At 41.2% G+C, this 21,019-nt stretch overlaps 1 protein-coding gene across 4 annotated transcripts in view; it reads right to left on the reverse strand.

Annotated features, from left to right (window-relative positions):
- The window catches only part of DIAPH3 (diaphanous related formin 3), a 210,197-nt gene extending 189,275 nt beyond the window's left edge, over nt 1-20,922 (reverse strand). For 2 of the 4 annotated variants that reach the window (XM_039568562.1, XM_039568581.1), the window contains exons 1-2: nt 20,529-20,922; nt 9,821-9,853 (exon numbers count right to left, since the gene is read on the reverse strand). In XM_039568562.1, coding sequence (XP_039424496.1) covers nt 9,821-9,853; nt 20,529-20,678 — 183 coding nt within the window. In that variant the 5' untranslated portion in view covers nt 20,679-20,922. The remainder of the gene's footprint in view (nt 1-9,820; nt 9,854-20,528) is intronic. The other 2 variants (XM_039568565.1, XM_039568574.1) reach the window with 2 other exon arrangements.
- Nucleotides 20,923-21,019: the final 97 nt, after the last annotated feature.

Genomic DNA, 21,019 nt, shown 5'->3' on the forward strand with positions numbered 1-21,019 from the left:
ATAATGAGATGCACTACATCTTCATCATCTTTGTAGCACCCTTTTGAACAGATATGAACAGCAAAATCACACTTGTCAACACAAAAGAAAGTTACAGAAACATTTGATGCATAAGAGATTTTGGACAAGATTTCAACCACATCAACAGACTTCTATCTTGGAATGCTATGCAAAAATATTCTGAGGCTTCAATATATCTTTAAGATAAGTATCTTGAGACAAGTACATCAGTTACCAAACTAAATGACAAGTAAAATTATTATAGCATCTGTGGAATTAAGATCAGAGAGAGCAAAGGAAATCAGTAGCAAAAATTGGGTACAAGTGTTCCACTCTAGTCAGAGCAAGAATTGACTATCAGACATCCATGAAGAGAGGTTTAGAGGGAAAATATAAAGACTTTAATTCTTCCTGCTCAAAACTGAAAAGAAACAGTTTTTGGAACAGAGAAATAGATTGTAAGTCACTCACAGATGGTGATAGAACATGCAAAAGCAGAAAGTTAATATAGCATAAACACAAAAGAGCTCAGCATGGATGATGGGGCCCTTCTGTGTCACATCAAACCAGCAGGCAATGAGGAAGAGCATACTCTACAGGAATAATTACATAGGCAAGACCCAGGAAAAAGAAGAATGCAACAAAAGCATAAGGGAGGCTAACATCACTGGAAGTGGAGAGTCATCAGTGGCAAAAACCATCTTACATCTTGACTAGAAAGCAATTTCCCTTCCTGCTTTAAAAATCAGAAGTCTACAGTAAGCGTGGGGGGATGAAGCCAGACTTTGAACTGAAGTGACTAGACTGGAATTGTAAAAAAATCCCATTATATGAGATTTTTCTTTTCAAGCAATGCCTTTCACAGAGCACTGATGAAAGGCAGCACACCTGCTCCAAAGAATGTTAGCCAGTAGCTTCTCCATGCCCCCACATTGTCACTATAAAATGCATAACGTAAGACACAAGCCATTGTATTTGCAGATGGTTCATGTGCAGACTTGAAGCAGGTGTAGAGGGAAGACACTCGGGCTGAAATAACAGATTTCAGCCCTTGAATCAGTGAACAGAGAACAAATCAGGTTTAAGACAGCTGTGCCCTAAATTCCTTTTCCAGTATCTCCTGAAAAATCTCAGTCCCTTCTTTACAGTCTGTGCTCCCCAAGTGCTTCCTCTTCCATCTCCTGCTCCACACAGCAGAAGCAAGAGCAGCTCTGGCCAGGCAGATTCATCATGAAATACCCCATGCAGTCCCAGAGGTCCACTAGAAACAGACAGCCCTTATTCAGGGAAAAGAGCCTATTCCTCCTTGAAAAGAGGTATTTCACTTGTTCCCATTTTTAGTTTATATTTTTGCCTTAACTTCTCTTGAATCTATAGTAGATGTTTTCCATCATTATACATTATGCTATAATATTCATATTCCCCATATTCACCAAATCCTACACCACTCATCCTAGAGGAGGAAAGCACATCTTGGAATATATTTGATCAGGCAGAACATGTAAGACAAATTGAGATAATAGGATTATAAGCACATTTAAACACGTGTCAAACTAATCAGTTTAAATAATTTATAACAATGCAGTCTAAAAAGAAGATTCCCATACATTAATAAAAGGGAATTCACAACAAGACTTGCACAGCAGTACAGTGTGGATATTCTAAATATTCTTCCCTTTTGAATTATACATTGATAGTGCTTCAGAAAAGTTAATACTTCTCAGTATTCCATACAGGTGAATAATTTCATGGTCCACAGAAAGCACTATACAGAAAGAATAGAAATTTCATTGCTTGGATGTAATGAAATCTACCACTGATGCTGCTGGCAATCCAAGTGCATAGAGGAGGAAATAACAAAAAAAAAGTTCAATAATCTTCCATGTTACACCAAAACATTTTAAATCAGGCTAACCAACAGGCTATACCTAAGCTTAGCTTTGATACAAAGTTTCACTATAGTTTAAAGCAAGTTCGACCTTGTATCTCTTCTATTTTTTGGTATTTATTTTACCAATTAATACATATAGATGCATACAGGAACAGTGCTCTAGGACAATAAGAATAATATCTGTATGAGCCAAAATGAAGCAACCATAGAGGACAGATGGCCAAGTTTCATTTGTTTATTTCGTAGACCCACTACTATTCCACTGAGAGCCCATGAAATAAGAAAGTGATTTTATGCCCACACCACGGCCCTGAAAAATCAAAGTCACACACAGATCCAAAATACAAACTTTCCGGCTCATCACCCTTTCTGATCAGGTCCCTAGAAAGTAAATCTATTTGTGCTCTCATTTTGATCTTAGTGATGACTTCTTATACCATTCTCTGTAAGAAAATGGCATATATTGAACTTACACACTTGATAACGCAGGAATTAATGGATTAGTTACTGCTAGACTAATTGTTGGCGCTGCAGCTTATCAAGACATCACCTCCTAACAGAGCTGCTATGCAGGCAGGAGTGAAAGGTGTCACTTCACTGCCACCCTGCCTCCCTCATCTCCCCCTTAATTAACACATCAAATCACCTATTCCTATATTAAGAAATTCCTCAAAAATGAAATCCAGCACTTGCATGTATAAAAACTCATTCAGTATCACTGTAAGTGATGGCCTTGGTAATACCACTGAAAATGGCCCTTGTGATGGCCCTGCTTCTTCATCATCTCCACCCTCTCCAACCTCCTTGATCTCCTTGACAGCTTTTGCTAAAGCTTTTTTGAAGGATGACTTTCATATACGTTTCTTCTGCTTGTGTACAGGGGCAAGTAACACCACCCCATGTTGTTTCTCTGCTTCAGTGGCAGTGTTCGTCATCAGGGTTGAACTAACCACAGTGTCTGTCACCGTGGTTGGAGCAGCTGTAGGGCCTGGTGTCCCACTGTCAGATTCAGAGACCTTCTTTCCCTCCTGAGGGCACTCTGCAGTCCTGGACATGTCTTGGTAGGCCTGGGCCAGGCACCAATACACTGCAGCGGTTTGGGCCCTCCTGGGTTGCCAGCACACCTTTTCCAAGGCCAAAACTTTTACTAGTTTTTCTGGATTACCCACCTGCTATGGGTAAAGTGCAAACACAGACCACTGCCCTAGGTACTGGCCCATAGAGTCCCACACACTACTCCACCCCGAACTATCCAGCTTTTGGGCAAATGTCTGGGTGATGTTCTTAATTAAGACTCTGATCTTAAACAACACCTGAACCATACACAGCAACATTCTGGCTCCCAGAAAAAGGATCAGGTTGGTTTCAAGGGTATTCAAAGGATGTTCAGAATCTTGAAAGTTCTCAAAGGCTACTGTAATCAGCCTGGAGGAAAAGGAATGAAAGGAGGAGGGAAGAAAGATGTAGGAAGGTATCTTCCCCATAGGTTGTCTTTCTGAGTACACAACTTCTGATACCTCATTATGAAGACATAGCACCACAGAATTATTATGTTTTAACCTAAAATATGTTACTAGAAGTACTGAACAGATTTCTTTCTTCCACTCCCATTCTCATAAAGAAACACACATATATATAAATATACATACATATATATGGACCATCAAGACACTGATGGTGATCACTAAGCAGAATCTATTAGCAGAGTTCTGATATGAAATATATACAAGTACAAAATATTCTTTTCCTGAGTGAAGGCATAAAGCCAAGAGTACTGCTTACAGCTTTTGCTCTTTCTCCAGGTGTTCTTCTCACTCTGCCTTATAGACATGTAGGACAAAAAGTACAGCCACCCTTTATTTTCAAGTTCACATTTTTAACTGCCTGCTATTTATATACTCAGTAAACACATTCTCACATCTGAAAAATCTGCTCAAGCACTGCAGCATAGCTCAGTCTCCCAGACATTTTGCCAGTCATTTTAGTCACAGAAGCCACCAGCTCAGTCATGCTGTAAAACCCTGATGCTGACACGCAACAAAACTTAGAGGAACATTAACAATATAGGAAGGAACAAAAGAAGAATACAAAGTGGAACAAATCCTGTGTCTTCACCTGAAGTAATTATTATTCCTACTGGATAGGAAACAGACACAACGAACTGGGTTGCAACAATTTATTCCAGTATCTTCAGAACTTAAAGCAACCCACTTACCAGCAGAAATACTTCTCAGAAGATCAAAGAAGTTACTTTCAATGACTCTGAGTCAAAGACCTCTTAACATATTTTTTCCTCCTTGAAGCTCCAGAAGATTAAAAAATATATTCTTTCTTTGACAGTAAAATTGCTCTACAAGATTAACTTCTTAATATGTGAGAAATTCCACTTCTAGCAGTAGAGCTTATAGGAAGAGCAAGACTTGGTTTATCCAAGATACACAGAAGAATCCCTTTGATAAAATGACTTCTTATTCCTAATACGCTCAATCTCAGAGATTATTTTACCAATCTAAAATTTATAGAATTTAGGCATGTGCACAATCACATCCTAAATGTGCAGACAATATTTCACTCTGAATCTTATTTCTCTATATACTGAAAATTATACAGCCTTTCTAATCTTTAAAGCAGTTGCTATGCAATCAGTCTAATTTTATGCTATAAGGAATTTCAGTATGCTTTTCATTTTTGTCTTCATAAGATACCTTTTAATAAAATTCTGTTAATATGCAGGTTTTGTAAACCTTTCTGAGCCTTACTCTCACGCTCTCTCTCTCTGCCAATGCTGAGGCTGGCATGCCAGCAAACTGCATCTCAGGAAGTGGAAGATCCTCTCCCCAACAGGCAGGAAGGGACCTAAGAGACAGGGAAAATGCAGGTAGGGCCCTGCCCAGGTGGCAGGTGAATCCCCTCCCAGCCTACCAGAGGAGCTGTTCCAACAAATCTGGTGTTTGTGACCAGAGGAGTGGTGGGTGATTTGGTTCACGGCGGCCATTTTGGGCACAGCGAGCGCAAAATTGATAAAGTTGTCAATTCTGAATAAAGTAAGAATAGGCACCAGCAGAACTGCCATTTCAGACTTCTGGCAGGCAAACTTTAGCCTTTTTAGGACATGGACTGACAGAGTCCCTTGGGAGTCAATTCTGAAGGGTAAAGAAGTCCAGGAAAGCTGGACATACTTTAAGAAGGAAATTTTAAAGATATAGAAGCAAGTTGTCCCCATATGCCATAAGACAAGCCAGAGGAGAAAAAGACCAGCCTGGCTAAACAGAGAACTTAGGCTGAAACTCAGGGCAAAGAGGAGAGGAAAAAAGAAAAAAGAAGAAAAGTGTATCACCTCCAGAAGGAGGATCAGGTAACCTGGGGGGACTACAAGGATGTTGAAAGGTTATGTTAGGAGAAAAAGTAGAAGAGTCAAAGCCAAACTGGAACTTAATTTGACCACTGTTGTTACAGACAACAAAAGTTTCAATAAATACATTGCCAGAAAAGTAGGGCTCCATCCTTTGCTGCTCGCAGAGGGTAGCATCATGTCCGGGGATGACAAAAAGGCTGAGGTATTTAACACCTTCTTAACCTCAGTCTTTAATATCAAAACCAGTGGTGCTCAGGAAACTCAACTCCCAGAGATGCAAGTTACTGACGGGGAGCCAAGTGAAGCCCCCATAATTCAGGAGGAAATGGTTAGTAATCTGCTCTGCAAATCAGACACCCACGAGTCTAGGGGCCTGGATGGGATGCACCAGAGAATAATGAGGGAGCTGGTTAAAGAGCTCACCCAACACACTTTCAAATATTTACCAGCAGTTCTGATGATCTGGAGAAGTTCCAGTTGACTGGAAATTAGAAAATATAAGGCCCACCTAAAAGAAGGATTGGAAAGATGATCCAAGGAACCACAGGCCTGTCAAATTAACCTAGGTACCAGCAGAAGTCATGGAACAGATCATCCTGAGTGACATCACACAGAATGTACAGGACCACCAGGGCATCAGGCCCAGCCACCACGGGTTTGGGAAAGGCAGGTCCTTCTTGACCAACGTGATCTTCTATGACCATTCGACCTACTCAGTGGATGAGGGAAAGGCTGTGGATGGTGCCTCCCTAGACTTCACTAAAGCACTTCGCACCATTTCCCACAGCATTCTCCTGGAGAAACTGGCTGCTCATGGCTTGGACAGGTGCATTCTTTACTGGGTGAAAAACTGTTTGGACGGACGAATCCAGGGAGTTGTAGTGAATGGTGGTGCTACATCAAGTTGGTAGCCAGTCACAAGTGGGGTTCCCCAAGGCTCAGTATTGGGGCCAGTCCTGCTTAACATCTTCATCAATGATCTGGATAAAGGGGTTAAGTGCCCTCTCAGTCAGCTTGCAGATTACACCAAGATGGGTGACAACTGTTGATCTGTTGGAGGGCAGGAAGGCTCTGCAGAGGAATCTGGACAGGCTAGATAGGTGGGTGTTCCGGTTTGGCCAAATTTAGAAATATATCCTCTGAGAGAAGGCAGGCCACCGCCCCTGCCCCACCAGGTTTGGGGAAAATAAATTTTTCTCGAAGGAAAGTGGAAGAGATAAAAGCTATTTATTTAACAAACACACGGGAAAAGGATAATAATGCTAAATAATAAAATCTCTTGCTGTGGAGAAAAAACCTGGGAAAGTGTTAGAGTCCTCCCTTTGGTCTCCTCGGAGCTGGGGCTTGGGCCGGGGCCAGGCCCTCTGTGCCCGGTGAAGAGTCCTCCCGATGTGCTCTGATATTAAAGCAATCATGCAGTCCAGTAGAAAAGGGAGAAAATCCAAAATTCCAGGGAAGGAAAAATTCAACTCTCAGTCTCTCTCTGGAGAAAAAGCAGCTGAACAACTGGCCAAAAAACTGACTCGGGGAAAAAGCAAGCTGGGTGCTTCCTCGCTCCCCTGCTGCAGCTGGGCAAAAGTTGCTATCTGTGTGACCTTGAACAAGCTGCAAACTGCTTTGAAAAAGTTTTGCTCAGTTTTTCCTTCCCCCTCTCAGGCTCAATTTAGAGGCATAGAAAGGCACAAAGTTAATTTCTGGGCATAGGGCAGCGATATGGGATACACATCATAAAGTCACCCCAAGACAGTGGGCTGAGAACAGTGGCCTGATGTTCAATAAGGCCAAGTGCCATATCCTGAACAAAACCCCTTGCAGCACTACAGGCTGGGGTCAGAGTGGCTGGAAAAAGTCCCAGTAGAAAAGGACCTGGGGGCGCTGGTTGACAGTGGATGAACGTGAGCCAGCTGTGCTCAGGTGGACAAGAAGGCCAATGGCATCCTGGCCTGTATCAGAAATAGTGTGGCCAGCAGGACCAGGGCAGTGACCATTCCCCTGGTGATGCTCTGGTGAGGCTGCACCTCGAATCCTGTGTTCAGTTTTGGGCCCCTCGCTACAAGAAAAGCATTGAGGCGCTGGAGTGTGTCCAGAGAAGGGCAATGCAGCAGGCGAAGGGTCTAGAATGTAAGTCCTATGAGGAGCAGCTGAGGGAGCTGGGGCTGTTTATGTTGGAGAAGAAGAGGCTCGGGGGGAGCTCACTGCTCTCTACAAATGCCTGAAATGAAGTTTTAGCAAGGTGGGAGGTGGCCTCTTCTGCCATCTCAAGTGGAAGGATGAGAGGAAATGGCCTTAAGTTGCACCCAGGGAGGTTCAGATTGGACATCAGAAAAAAAAAAAAATTCACTGGAAGAGTGGTTAGGCATTAGAATAAGGTGTCCAGGAGCATTATAGACTAACCATCTCTGGAAGCATTCAAGAGGTATCTGGATGCGGCACTTGATACGGTTTAGGGGCGATTATGGTGGTGCTATGCTGACAGTAGAACTACACCATCTTGAAGGTGTCTTCCAGCATTGATGATTCTGTGATTCTTGGAATGTGGAGCACTTGAGAGAGATAATTTGACGTCTCAGGTACCTGCTTTCCACTCCTCTGTGGAGCAAGAATGCGACTGCCATCTTTGCAGTTAGTAAACAAACAAGCTAAAAGAAGCATGTGTAAAAAGCAAGGTGTTTCTGAACTTAATGAGGATTTGACACTAAAAGTAGACAATTCGTCAGCATCTCACAAATAATACAATTTAAATACTGAAAAGCAGTCTGCATTTTAGATTCTCAACATGTTGCTAACATACCTGAATTTAAAAACAAAAAAAGTTCCTGATCACCGACACACAACACTGTATTTATAAGAAATGGGTTGGGTGTAATAAAACATAAATAATTTAGAAAGTATAATGCAGCAGTAAGTTTACATGCAAATGATTGCCCATGAGAAGGAAATACATTATTTCATTGAAAGCTACAAAATCAAGTAATCTTAAACCTTCAATTTCCTTATCTTCTCTTACTACAAATTTTGTCCTTGTCCCAGAATCAGACACAGGAAGAGTAAATCAACGGAAAACTGAAATAGAGGGATAAAAAGTGTCCATTTGAAAGCATACCCTCATTCCAAGATGATGTTGCAAGTAAACAGAATATCCACCTTTAAAACTATTTAAAAGATCTCAAATGTTGCGGTGTTGTAATTTTTTTTACTGTTAGCCTTTTACTAAATAGCTGTCATTTCCCTTTTAAAAAATATATATTAATATAAACAACTTGGTACTACTCTGCAAAAGAGGTTTCATTACTCTGTTAAGGGATGTTTGCTATACTCTGAGAAATTTAAGGAGTTGGGGAAAAGTTTTTTTACTATAGAGCTGACAGGCTTTTTGTCCTTATCCTAAAAATCCACAATAAACCCACTGACTTTTTGGGGCTACAATTACAAGTTGGACAAGTGCAATAAGGCAGCAGTCTAGCCTCTTTAACCGGAAAAAAAAGGCATCTCACAAAAACAAACTGCAATACCTTGTGCACCCCAACTATAACCCTTACATGACACTATCAAAACTTGTTTTCTAGTTACCAAAAAATACTTTTGCTTTCAGAGGGCTGATAGCATTTCCTTAGCTCTTTAAGATAAACACAAGTTTATACAATCAAACTTGTATTATCAGCCAGTCAGACTCAAATTTCTTAATAACAATTTCCATCCAACGAAACTCTGCTAAAGAAATAGAAACAGATGACTTAAGTCAAACTAGGAAAGACAGGCAGAGGCAATATGGTCAACACTACTAAGTTTGTACACCTAATCCACATAACCTGGCTGCTGGTTCCCAAGCTGGCAAACTGCCGTGTTTCTCAGCATGTGTTGCACTGTCCAGCATCCATCTCTCTGCACTTCAGCTCCCAGTTACACACAGAAATACTTCATCAAGAACTCTGTATAACACTGAAGTTGTAACAGCTGATCTTTGGGTGATGACAAAACATTACTTTCTAGGCAAATTCAAAGACTTTGTAAAATCATGTATTTTAAGAAAAAATATTATTACCTACAATAGAACAGTACAGGCAGTGAAATAGGTAACTTCAAGAGCAAGAAAAAAATCTGGTTTGTGGTCACATACAGAACCTCATCTCTGATCAAACTTGAGAAACACATTGTTAAGCATGACATTGAATATACTTAACCTTGTTTGAACAAGCATTAATGAGTTTCACAAGTAAATGTTACTTTGTTAAACATGTTATTTTAAGCTAGCCATGCAGCCTAAGTAACTTTAATATTAAACATGCAATCACAGATATCTTAACTATACTGCATGTAGATTGGCACAATTACCTGTGTCAGGCTCATTTAGCTGTGATTACAGCATACTTCAAAGCCATCCATACATTTTTGCTACATTTTTGCTACTCGTACTGATTACGTTACAGATAATTACCAGTTCAGTGAGACTTTGCCAATTAACTAAATTATCTTCAAAGTTAAGATAGTTTCTTGTATCAGTAAGGTTATTTCTATTGCATTAGCAGTAAGGTTATTTGCTTAGCATAGCCAAAGCAAAACTTAAGTTGTCTTACCACATCATCTGTCAGTGTCTTGATATTTAAATGCTGTAAATCAAACAGGAAAGCAGTCATGTCAAAATTGTGCAGTTAAAAAGAAAAAAAAGAAAAGCTCAGTTATAGCTACTTTTATTCAAAATCACATGCAAGTTAAATCTCGACACTTGAAATAAAGCAAGTTTCTCAGCAAGTTGTACCTTCCTGGTTTACAATGCACAGCAAGTTATACGGATTTAAAAAATCTTCCATTTGACCCTCCAACAGAGTATCAGAAGAATATGAACCAAGCATAGCTTGAAACAAGTTGTGTTTTATTGTATTTCATAACTAAATTATATTCTATAGCTAAATATACAGTTGACCTGCACGTAATTCAGCTACTAGACATGTGTCTTCTCAAGACAGCTGGGGGGACACCAACAACAAATCATCCAGAGATTTCAAACTCAGCAGAAGAGCACAGAGCTCCTCAGAAGTTCAAAACTATCTGTCAAGCTGCAACACTCAAACTACTCACACTGTTGAATAGTCTCATGCAATGCCTCTGTGGCAAGCAGAGCACAAAGCTGTGAGCAGAAACTGAACTAAGCATTTAATAATAGTAATATCCAACGAATCTGTAGATCACTCAAAACAGCAGTTCCTGGACCAACATTTGCTCTCCACTGCACATTTACAAACACAGCATGTGCTAGGACATACAGCTCTTGCATAAAACCAAAGAGCAGCACAGATCATTGGTGACTGATGAGTCAGCATTGCAGGGATCCCATGTATTGTTTCTATGAAGAGGCTGAGAACAGACTAGGCAGGAAAATGTCAAGAATGTGAAGTCACATACTTAGTGAGACAGGCTCTTACCCTTTTCTTAAGACTCCCCTCTCTGCCTGGTGTGCACAGCATGGCAACAGCTATAGCAACTGTCAATGACTATATCCTAATTAACCAGATTTGGAAACTCTTCACCAAGTCAACAATAATTGGCTATCACTCTCTACAACAACCTGAAAGGAGGTTACAGCAAGGTGCAGGTTGGTCTCTTCTCCCAGTTAACAAGCAATAGGACAAGAGGAAATGGCCTCTAGTTGCACCAGTGGAGGTTAGCTTGGGTATTAGGAAAAATTTATTCACTGAAAGGGTAGCAAGGCATTGGAACAGGCTGCCCAGGGAAGTGGTGGAATCAGCATCCCTGGAAGTGCTCAAAAGACATGCAGAGATGTAGCACTTGGGTTTGGCAGTGGAAGTGGTGGTGCTAGGTTAATGATAACAATCTCAGAGGCTTCCAACCTTAATGATTCTATGATCAGTACTTCTGACATCTTCCCTGGCTCATCCCTCAGAATTAAAGAACAATTTGTGTTAAATCAAGTATTATGACACAAGAGGTCTAGTCTGAATAGTGTCAAGAAACTGAGGAAGAAGTGTCTGATGAATGGTTATGAAGTTAAAAATCAAAGGAGGTGCAAGGAAACACATTATTCAGTGACACACTAAGTTCTACTATCAAAAAAAAAAAATTGTTTAAAAAGGAGCTAGGTCACTACTGAACCTTTATAATTCCATTCCATGCTCTGATAGGTGAGGATTTGTAATAAATGAAAACAACAACTAAGTGAAAATACTCCAGTCCAGCCAGGAAACTGAAGATCTGTATCCCAGTCTTCTAACTGGTGTTCTCCGGCCACACGTGTAGATCCCACTTTTGCCCCACACACTGCTATAGAACTGGGTTTTATTACTTGTTTTTCCCATTCTGCTAAATAGCTACAAAGACAGTAAAAGTGTTAACTGGTGTCATTTGCAAAAGCTCATGACTTTGCATTTAGCAATGTTTGGTATAATACTTCTATCCTTAAGCGAGCTAAACTGCAAGAGAAAATACTAACATATGGTCTGACACTGCAACTAGGTAGTGAAGAACATAAAAATGTATTCCTTTTTCATACAGATGACTTAAATCACTAAGCCTTAAGCAAGGCACAAATACCATCAGGAGCTCCTCTAACATGGCAGGAGATTACATAATCTGCTTAGAATGAAAACAACCTGCATTCTAAGCTTTGAGTGGAAATTCAAGACTCATGTCAAATTCATGTACACTCCTGTTACTAAAAAAATGCAGAAAAGCAACAACATCAGGTTAATTTCCACTTAGGAACAGATGTTGGATGTTTTGCAACTCCTCCATACAAGACACTGTCATCATGCAGGTAACCAGGCAATTTCAGATTCAGGTTTTGTTCCTCGAAGAAGACAGAAGTTAGTGGGATAGATCAAATGAAAAGTACCTTACTTTTCATTTAAGTTGCGAAATTCAGCAATGCAATTTACTATGATAAAGGGTGAAACATTTCCCATTTTGTAGATCAGAATACCTCACTGATGCATGTCATCTGACTAATTAGTGAAAAAACATTACCACACAACCAATTAAGGACACCATAATGGTATAACAAACTTGATATACAGATATGAGTCTTCTCTCAAAGTCTTCGTCTTACTGGATACCTGGAGTACGGGAGTCTAAAAATACCAGCATTTCTTTCATAGAAGTTTGTGGAGTCTAGTTTGACTAAATATCAACACTGGTGATGTATTTAGAGACTTTCTTTATAAAGGAGAAGAAACTCCATGCGAACTACAACCTAATGTTCAGCTCTTTCAGCACTCCAATATTAAAAGGCTGAATGACTTGCTGTAAGACATCTCTAAAGACTTATGTAGTAAACTTTATGTTATAATGCTTCCCAGTCAGAGGAGTTGGTTAAAACATAAGTACTGGGGTTATTTTTTTTCCCTCTCCCTCACCAAGTCCTTCTCTTCTGACAAGGCTGTACAAAGTAAAATCAGTTGACAGCTTTATTGGTCTTCTATAGTATTCAAGGATACAGAGATGTGAAACATTACATGTGGTCTTAACAACAAAGAAACCACACTGGATCTTTTAATGGCATTACATTTAGAGGAGTGCTGTAACTCAAGAACAAGAGCATATTTTTATTCTTTACAGGCCAAACAAAACACATTTCTAGTAAGAGGAAATATAACTAGACTGGGAATCAGGTAAAGACAAGGTAAAAGCTGGAGTGGTGTACTACCACAGGGACACATTTCTACTTTCAGGCTCAGATATATCAGTTCACAAAAGACACATTCTGCTCAAGTGAACACATTGCCTTAAACATAGGCCAGCAAGTAAATAAATATGGCTTAAGAAATATTCCTGTAACATTCAGTCAGTGCTAAAAACATTAAGTAAATTTACAAAATACTGCTTTGCAATGGATGAAAATATTTACATGCTATTTTGCACCTTCCATGAACTACTCCACAATAACAAAATTATTGCTTTGAAAGCATAGCAGCTATGTACAAGTATTCTTCTAGGCTATGATGTAGAAAGTAGATATGCAAAACTGAAAAACAAATTATCAATATTTTAAATATGCTGACATTATGTTTTCTAGTCAGAGAGATACAAAAGCATGAAGATATTAAAGAGTTAATTAGGACAGTTCAGAAGGACAGATTTATCAGTAGCACCTATAGTTAGAAAAGTAGAAGTAACACCATTGCTTAGTCTTCAGCTATACACTTTTATAAACAACTAAACTTTAAAATTGCACTCTTCAAGGTAACTTAGTTTTTAGTCTGGGACATGGAGGAAGAGGTCATTTTGTTTTGCAATTGAGTAGAAGCAGGTTGCTTAAAGCTAAGTCCAATGAAAAACAAATGCATAGGTGTATAATTTTTGAAGAAAGGAAGCAATCTGACAGAATTACCCCTTATGGGAGATGATGTCCCTCAGGTACACTGTTAAATAACCAGTGTCATAAGACAGAGGGATATACACACATGCCACATATGGTACAGTGTTCTTGATGAGCTGGCAAAAGCCCGAGCTCAAAAATTCCAAGGATAGTCAGAGCCTTAAACAGAAGCCGAAAGGTACAGGATACAAGGGCTGAGTTTTACAACACAAGCACAGCAACAAGACGGCTGCTCCTGAGACAGAAAGAGTACTGTGTCTCTTGGAAAGGTCACACATGATGAAGCCATGTGTGATGCAACTTTCACACCACGCAGCTAAACGAAGCCAAATACTATTTGGCTTCATATATATTCACAGCAAAGAATCTTACAGTCATACACAAGATTATGATCTTATACTGCAGATTCAAACAGCAGCACATACTTGAAGTTCATCTGCAAGATGGAATTTAGTAACTTGAGGCATTGCCTATATAATTACCACAGTCAAGTGCAGGTAGAGACAGTGAAGCAAAGCAAAGCAATGACAAATCCCACTTAATTGGATCAACAGTACTAGTCTGATCTTTTGAGTCATTACATCTATTTCCCTATCTTTGCATATGCATATTTACAGACTACACTCTCTCTAGATGTGGTACAAGCAGTTCAGGCAAACAGGATCAGAATTCAGAATGACACCTCACATGGGACTCTGATTCCATGTCTTCAGCATTTTTTCCACCAGCACTACAGGTCAGTGTGGCCTGGAACCAGCAAAGACTACCCTAGTACAATACTGAGTATAGTCTGTATCATCTAAGAGTTTTGGCACTCTACCAGAAGAGGCAGCATCTACATTCTCCACAAGTGGTCTTTTAACTGTGGCATAAGCACAAAACGATGTTGCTCATCTAACTTTCTGAATGAAAGCAGATTGTTTAAACACAGAATGTTTGGTGCTTGAACTCAGATCATGCCTGGCAGGGATGGACATTGCTAGTATGACAGAGAGACCAACAAAATATGATTTGGAATGGAAGTAGAAGACAGACAAGCATCCTGCCATACACCCCTGCCAATATGAGAGGGGTTTTAGGCATGCAAAGTAACAGGATGTCAGCCAACTAAACAATTTCAACACGCATGTCCTCCACCACCTTGAAGCACTTCAATTTACAAAAACATTAAAAATTCACAGTCCAGATCTTTTGCAATCTTCATTTTTGCCTTTTTTGCAGATGAAAACTAAGAAACGAATCCACATAAAACACCCCCCTCCAAACCACCATGCACGTGTATAGGTTCTTTGATACATTACAAAGAACTTCCAGTCTGCATGTGGCTGTAAGAAAAGAAAAAAAGAAATGGAAAAAAGGAGGGCTTAAGCAAGGTGAGTTTTAGAAGACCCAGCCAGCTTATGCCTGAATGCTGAAATAAGACAAAGACTAGGGATGTACATGCAATCACATAATCCCCTCTCCACCTTTGTAAATTCGAAAGTGAGCAAGAACACATTGGCACTAATTTTAACACCAAAAAAAGATTCAACACTAGCTGTTTTTTTCCCCAAAGAATATTCTCCAGCAGAAAAACAAGTAGAAGACAGAATCAAAGATTGAAGGAAACCTGTAGACTCAGAGAAAAGTTAATTGGATGATTACAGTGAATGCTATTACTTTAGGATTTCCTTTGTAACAATATTCCCTCAGTAATTTTGCTACCTCAGTCTGAAAGCACAATTTACAAACTGCACAGCATTTCTTGCTTTTAATTTCCAATCTACTACTTCAGCATTTAGATAATGGCTTTATCACACACTCTCTCTCTGCTGCTTGGAAAGCAATCTGGAAAGCAATCAGGGGCAAAACTATCTTAACATGACAGGTTCTACACAGTGATATTCTTTAGGCATTGATGAGTTAAACTCAAAATTGGTGCTTACAGGTAAGACCATATAACAAAGTGCTAGAACACAGCACTAAAATTTAATATCATAACCCACAGTGTTAATTCATGCCAACAAAAATAACAGCATGAGGAATTTACAATTTTACAAAGCTGCGATGAAGTGTTTTAGGTAACATCTGTTCAGCAATCATTTCTTTAAAAGACTAATTTAGATTCAAGGTCTTACACTGCAGCGTAACTGCAGCAATAATTCAGTCACTTTGTAATTAAAGATATTGACACAGATTGGTCTTACCTTTCTACTCTATGCCAGAGAAATGGAAGTGCTTTTCCTCTTAACTACATCTTTCTTTGATTTATAGACACTGTTAAATGCAACTGTTAATTTGTCTATTTTTAACAGATTGGTGTAAACAAGAAACCCTTCTTGACTCATAAATTTCATAAAGAACTTAATCAAAAACGTAACCTGAAAGTCACTGAAGTCAGGTCAATGGTATACTGAAATTAATAGAAACACCTCTAATTTGAGCTAGAAATTGAAGTTGATCTTTTGAGGACTAGTGTCTGTAAGATGTAGTATTAGTAAAGTGCAGTTGAAAGTCACATAATCTAGCACTCACTGTAATGATTTCCAAACATTTCTAAGGCGAGGAGGGAATCAAGGAGAGGAAGAGGAAAACAACTGCTTTTTACCCCACCCTGCCCCAGCAGATTTCAGAAGCTTCTTGCTCAGTCAATGTATACATAGAGAACAGGTATAGTATCTGCCATCCTTCAGTAGATTTCCTCTTTTTACAAGGTCCTAAACCACAAGAGTAGATGCACAAGCTTTTAATAAGCTGAAGTACCAGAGTACCACAGAAAATCTTTGACCCTTTTAAAACTCCCACTCTTCTAAAAACTTGAACAAAGTACTGCTGAACAAAGTCAGGCTGTTATGTGCTTCAAAATGAACCACCACTCCTTTAAAAAATATATTTTAAATTATTCTGCAAAAGAACCGAGACAACTGAGGCTTAAAACTCATTCACTTCTTCTGAGAAGCTAGTTTATTCAGAAAGAGTCCTTCAAGGCCTCATTTGACAGCACTAAACAGTTGTAGTGGTTGATTCCAATACCTCTTTCTCCCCTCTCCACCCCTCAAATGCAGTGGGTTTTAAAAAACAGTATTTCCCTCAGTTAAAAAAATCTTCTTTAGAAGGGAAAAAAAAATTTAAAAGGAGGTACATGTTAATGATGTCACCTTTGTCAACCAGCAATCCAATTTCACCTCAAGGTTTGTCAGGGAATCAAATTAATTTTCAGATTAGCATATCTGCTATGACAGATCAATATGTTGCATTGACTGGAACTTATTTTCAAGCCTTGCACACTGAGAAATATTACATGCACATAATCTGTATTACTTGAGGTCAATAAATCTAACAGCTAATTTAATTTGACAAACGTACAACGGACAGAAACATAACTGAGATAACATGAGGTATGGGCACTCTAAGTGTTCCAAACACAGAAAAGGGCACAGGCTAAATCTAAGACTGGATTACAGAGAGCCCATAGGGGTGAGAGGCAGGCTTTACACGTTCTGACACAAAACTAACTTAACTAATAAAATTACATTGAAGACGTATTACAGGAACAGTTAGATGCAAACAAGTCAAGTTGGAAAATACCTCTAAGATCATCAAGTCCCAACCACAACCCAAACACTGCCAAGTCCATTACTAAACCACAACCTTAAGTGCCACATCTACACATCTTTTAAACATCTTATGAGACTTCCCTGGGCAGCCTCTTCCAGTGCTTGACCACCGTTTCAGTGAAGAAAGCTTACCTAACACCCAATCTAAACCCCCCTGGCACAACTTGAGGCCCTGTCCTCTTGCCCTGTCACTTGCTACTAGGGAGAGGACACTGACCCCCACCTCACTACAGCCTCCTTTCAGGCAGTTGTAGAGAGCAATAAGGTCACCCAGTGAGTTAATGGCACACCTAGAATACAATCCATGTTCAATCCATAATTCTTCAGTCCTTATCAACACCCAAGGATAAAATCTTTGCTTTAAGAGATTATTTAAAGATGAAAAATAAGACTATCATCTAGGGTGAAACTCTTTTGAAAACTGCAGTTTGACAAAGCATTCTCATGAATTAAGGACATTCTCATCTATCCCTGTTTAAAGAGAAACTGGGCAGGTGAACAGGAAGAAGCCAAAAAAAAAAAAAATTATCAAAACCCACACCTACCTACAAGATTATATACCCTATAAAATTGAGTCAGAACCCCAAATTCGACCCCCTTTATTTTCTGTAGCTGTGACCTCAACACCATGACCTCAAAAAAACAAGTCATCTGATGCCTATATCAAAACATTATCAAAATCACCCTTGCATAGCCTAGGAAGCTTAGATATGTGCCAAACAAGCTCCCCTGCACCAAAGAAAAGCTCTTCTCTCACTGAAAAGATGAGATTTCATCTAAGTAAAAAAGCCTTAATGGCTTTTATCACATTTCTGTCAGTGGTCCAATCCCTATAAACTACCGTACTGCCATTTTAACACATGGTTAGCAAAACTGAACATGATGGCAACACACTACTTCTGTTTTAACACATAATGTGAGAGGAAAAAATGAAAACCACTACAATTATTTTAACTGCGTAAGAACTGGGCAGTTAACGTATCGGTAATAAGTAAAACCTCTTGACTCAGAGCTCTTGTCAGTCTCAAACACAAAAATCCATGTCTCTCACTCACAAAAGGAATAATCCAACCCTCAAGTCATACACCAACAACACTATCCAATCTTCTACAATGGCCAGGCCACACAGGTTTCGCCTCACAGATCATATGTTAAAGCATGTTGTGAGAGACTGGGAAGATCTGGTGTCCCAAGACATTTTAGGGTGCATACATGTGGGGAAAGGGGCAGGTTCGGCCTTGCCCTAGTGAGGTGATGCCCTGCTCCACACACACCCCCACTCCTGGCGCCTGTATCCCAGCCCCACAGTGGCTGCCAATCCCTGCCATAGCTGAGGCAATGCTCCACACCTGCCTCTGGAGTCCCAAACCCAGCTCCTGAGTGGCCAAATGAACAGAGGTCTCACCTTGGGGAAGGGCCCAGGAAGGTCAAGGCATATTTAAAGCTGAACACAAGGCAAGCACGTCTTGACCCTAACTCCTCTTGGCATTTCTGTCAGCTGAACACTACTGGAACCCAGGAGCTGGTAGCTATATGTGTCCTTTTCTATATCTTTTCTGGTTTTCTTTCTCTCTTCTTCTAATTCCCTGTTCTTGGAATTTTTGAGCATCTCAAAATCAAACGGGCTTACAGTTTGCCAAGTCAAATGGGCTAAGTTAATGCTTTGAGAAGTTCTTTATGCTGATTGAATGTCGCACTAAACCTTTCGCCAAAGTTCTTTGATCTTCTGAGGTTGCCAGTAATGTCTTTTTTGTTGTTTTGACATCTTGAGGCTATCTTGTTGGTATTTCTCCCAGGCATCTAACTCAAGAGTACAGGAACAACCATAAGCCCTTTCAAAAGCCTCACCGAGTGAGGTTTTTTGGGCCTTACACATGTCCAGCCATGTCACCTGCATGACTAAAACACATGTCCCCAGTAGATACACAGCCATTTACGAAGCAAAGCAAATAGCTCTTGGTCACAGTTTCATATACGCCCATTCTAACATGTAGAAAAAGGCACAGGGACATGGTTCAAACAGCAATCTCTGCAGCCACAATACACAAAGATTGCAGCAAACAGGAACATTCCAGGAGCAAGCTGTCACCTTCCAGAACAGGTCTGGCCAGCCTGTTTGATACTGCTTATTGGCTAACTTTTTTGAACCTGTGCACAAGTGCCAGACACTCAAGTATTGAATATTACACAAATACACCTTAGAATAAAGAGTCTAATATAAGTGTTATGGCATCTCTTGTAATTACATAATAAATACATTTTAGAGTAGGTGGGCTCAGAGACCACTGAACAAAGACCAACGTGCATCACCTAAATATGAGCATGGGCTGCATCTCCTCTGCATGTGGCAGATACTGCTGGATACAACTCCCTGAAAGGAGGCTGTATCCAGGCAGGGGTCAGACCCTTCTCCCAGGCAGCCAGCAACAGGATAAGAGGACACAATCTCAAATTGCACCGGGGAGGTTTAGGTTGGACATTATGTAGAATTTCTTCACAGAAAGGGTGATTAGACCTTGGAATGGGCTGCCCAGGGAGGTGGTGGAGTCATCATCCCTGGAAGGGTTTAAGGAAAGACTGGATGTGGCACTTGGTGCCATGGTCTAGTTGACATGGTGGTGTTCAGTCACCGATTAGACTTGATGATTCCAGAGGTCTTTTCCAACCCAACTGATTCTGTGGATACAAGGCCTGTAGAATATATGTTGGTCCCAGCTCTAATGCTTGGAATTTTCATGATGTTCAAACACAAACTGGTTATTTCTGAGTACTCTTTAGTTAGAGCACATCTTACAGACACATTATCTTGTGAACAATTATAAGCCGTCTCAAGATTCCCAATTTCTTGGTGTACTAGCCAAAAGCTTGTAAAAGCAGGCCTACGGAGAACTATGTCCTTTAAATTCAAAGACCTGGTTTTTCCCTGTAGACTTTATATCACTAAAGTAAAAAAAAAAACACCCAAACAAAAAACCACCGCAGTCCTATTAAAAGTAACACCGTTTCAGAGCTGGAAGTCTGTTCTACTCCCCTTGCGCCCATAGCTGTCCCGCAGCAAGTAAGGCAATGAAGGTTTGTGAAGAAGCTTTCGGAAGAGACCTGAAAACTTGCTGCATCCTTTCACGCGGGCAAGCAAGAGGCGAGCTGGAGCAAGCGCGATCAGCCTTCGAAGCCCAGCTGAACCTGACGGCGCCACGTATTCCCACTCGGTGCCCCGGTGTCGGGGCAGTGACTGGCCCCGGAGAGGACGGCGGCGGGGGGACACGGGGGTGTCACCGCACGGCCGGGCCCCCTCGGCACAGGCCTGGCAGGCCCCACTCTTCGGGCACCCCCGCCGCGGCACCGGCTCGTACTTACGAATTTGGGCTTCCTGCTGTCCGCCGCCTCCTCGGGGCCCCCAGCGCTCCCGGTCCCCGGCGGGCCCTTCCGACGGAGCCCCTTGTTCTCCCGCCCGCCACGACCCGGTGGCGAGGACGGGGCACAGTAACGCGGCCGCGGCGGCTCCATGGCCGCGCACGGGCGAGAAAGGGAGATGGGCAGGGGGGAAGCGCTGCCCGCGACCGGGCCCAGGCCCGGCGCCCCGGCCGAGCTGGGCGCCTGCGATTAGCGCGGCTTAGCTGGGCTCGGCCAGGCAGGGCGCCGCGGGGGGAGGAGCGGGGCTCAGCGCTAAAGCCGCAGCCTCACCGCAGCGCAGGATTTAGCGAGGAGAAGCCCCTAATCCCGCCACGCCCGAGCCGCGCGCGACCGCGCGCTCCCAACGGCCGCGGCTGGCGGAGCCGGCAACGTCCCGCCGTCCGAACGGTCCCGCCACTGCCGGCGCCGCCCCCCGCGCCCGCCACGGCCAATCC

The sequence above is a fragment of the Corvus cornix genome, chromosome 1, assembly GCF_000738735.6.
Source record: "Corvus cornix cornix isolate S_Up_H32 chromosome 1, ASM73873v5, whole genome shotgun sequence".
NCBI classification, from domain to species: Eukaryota; Metazoa; Chordata; class Aves; order Passeriformes; family Corvidae; genus Corvus; species Corvus cornix.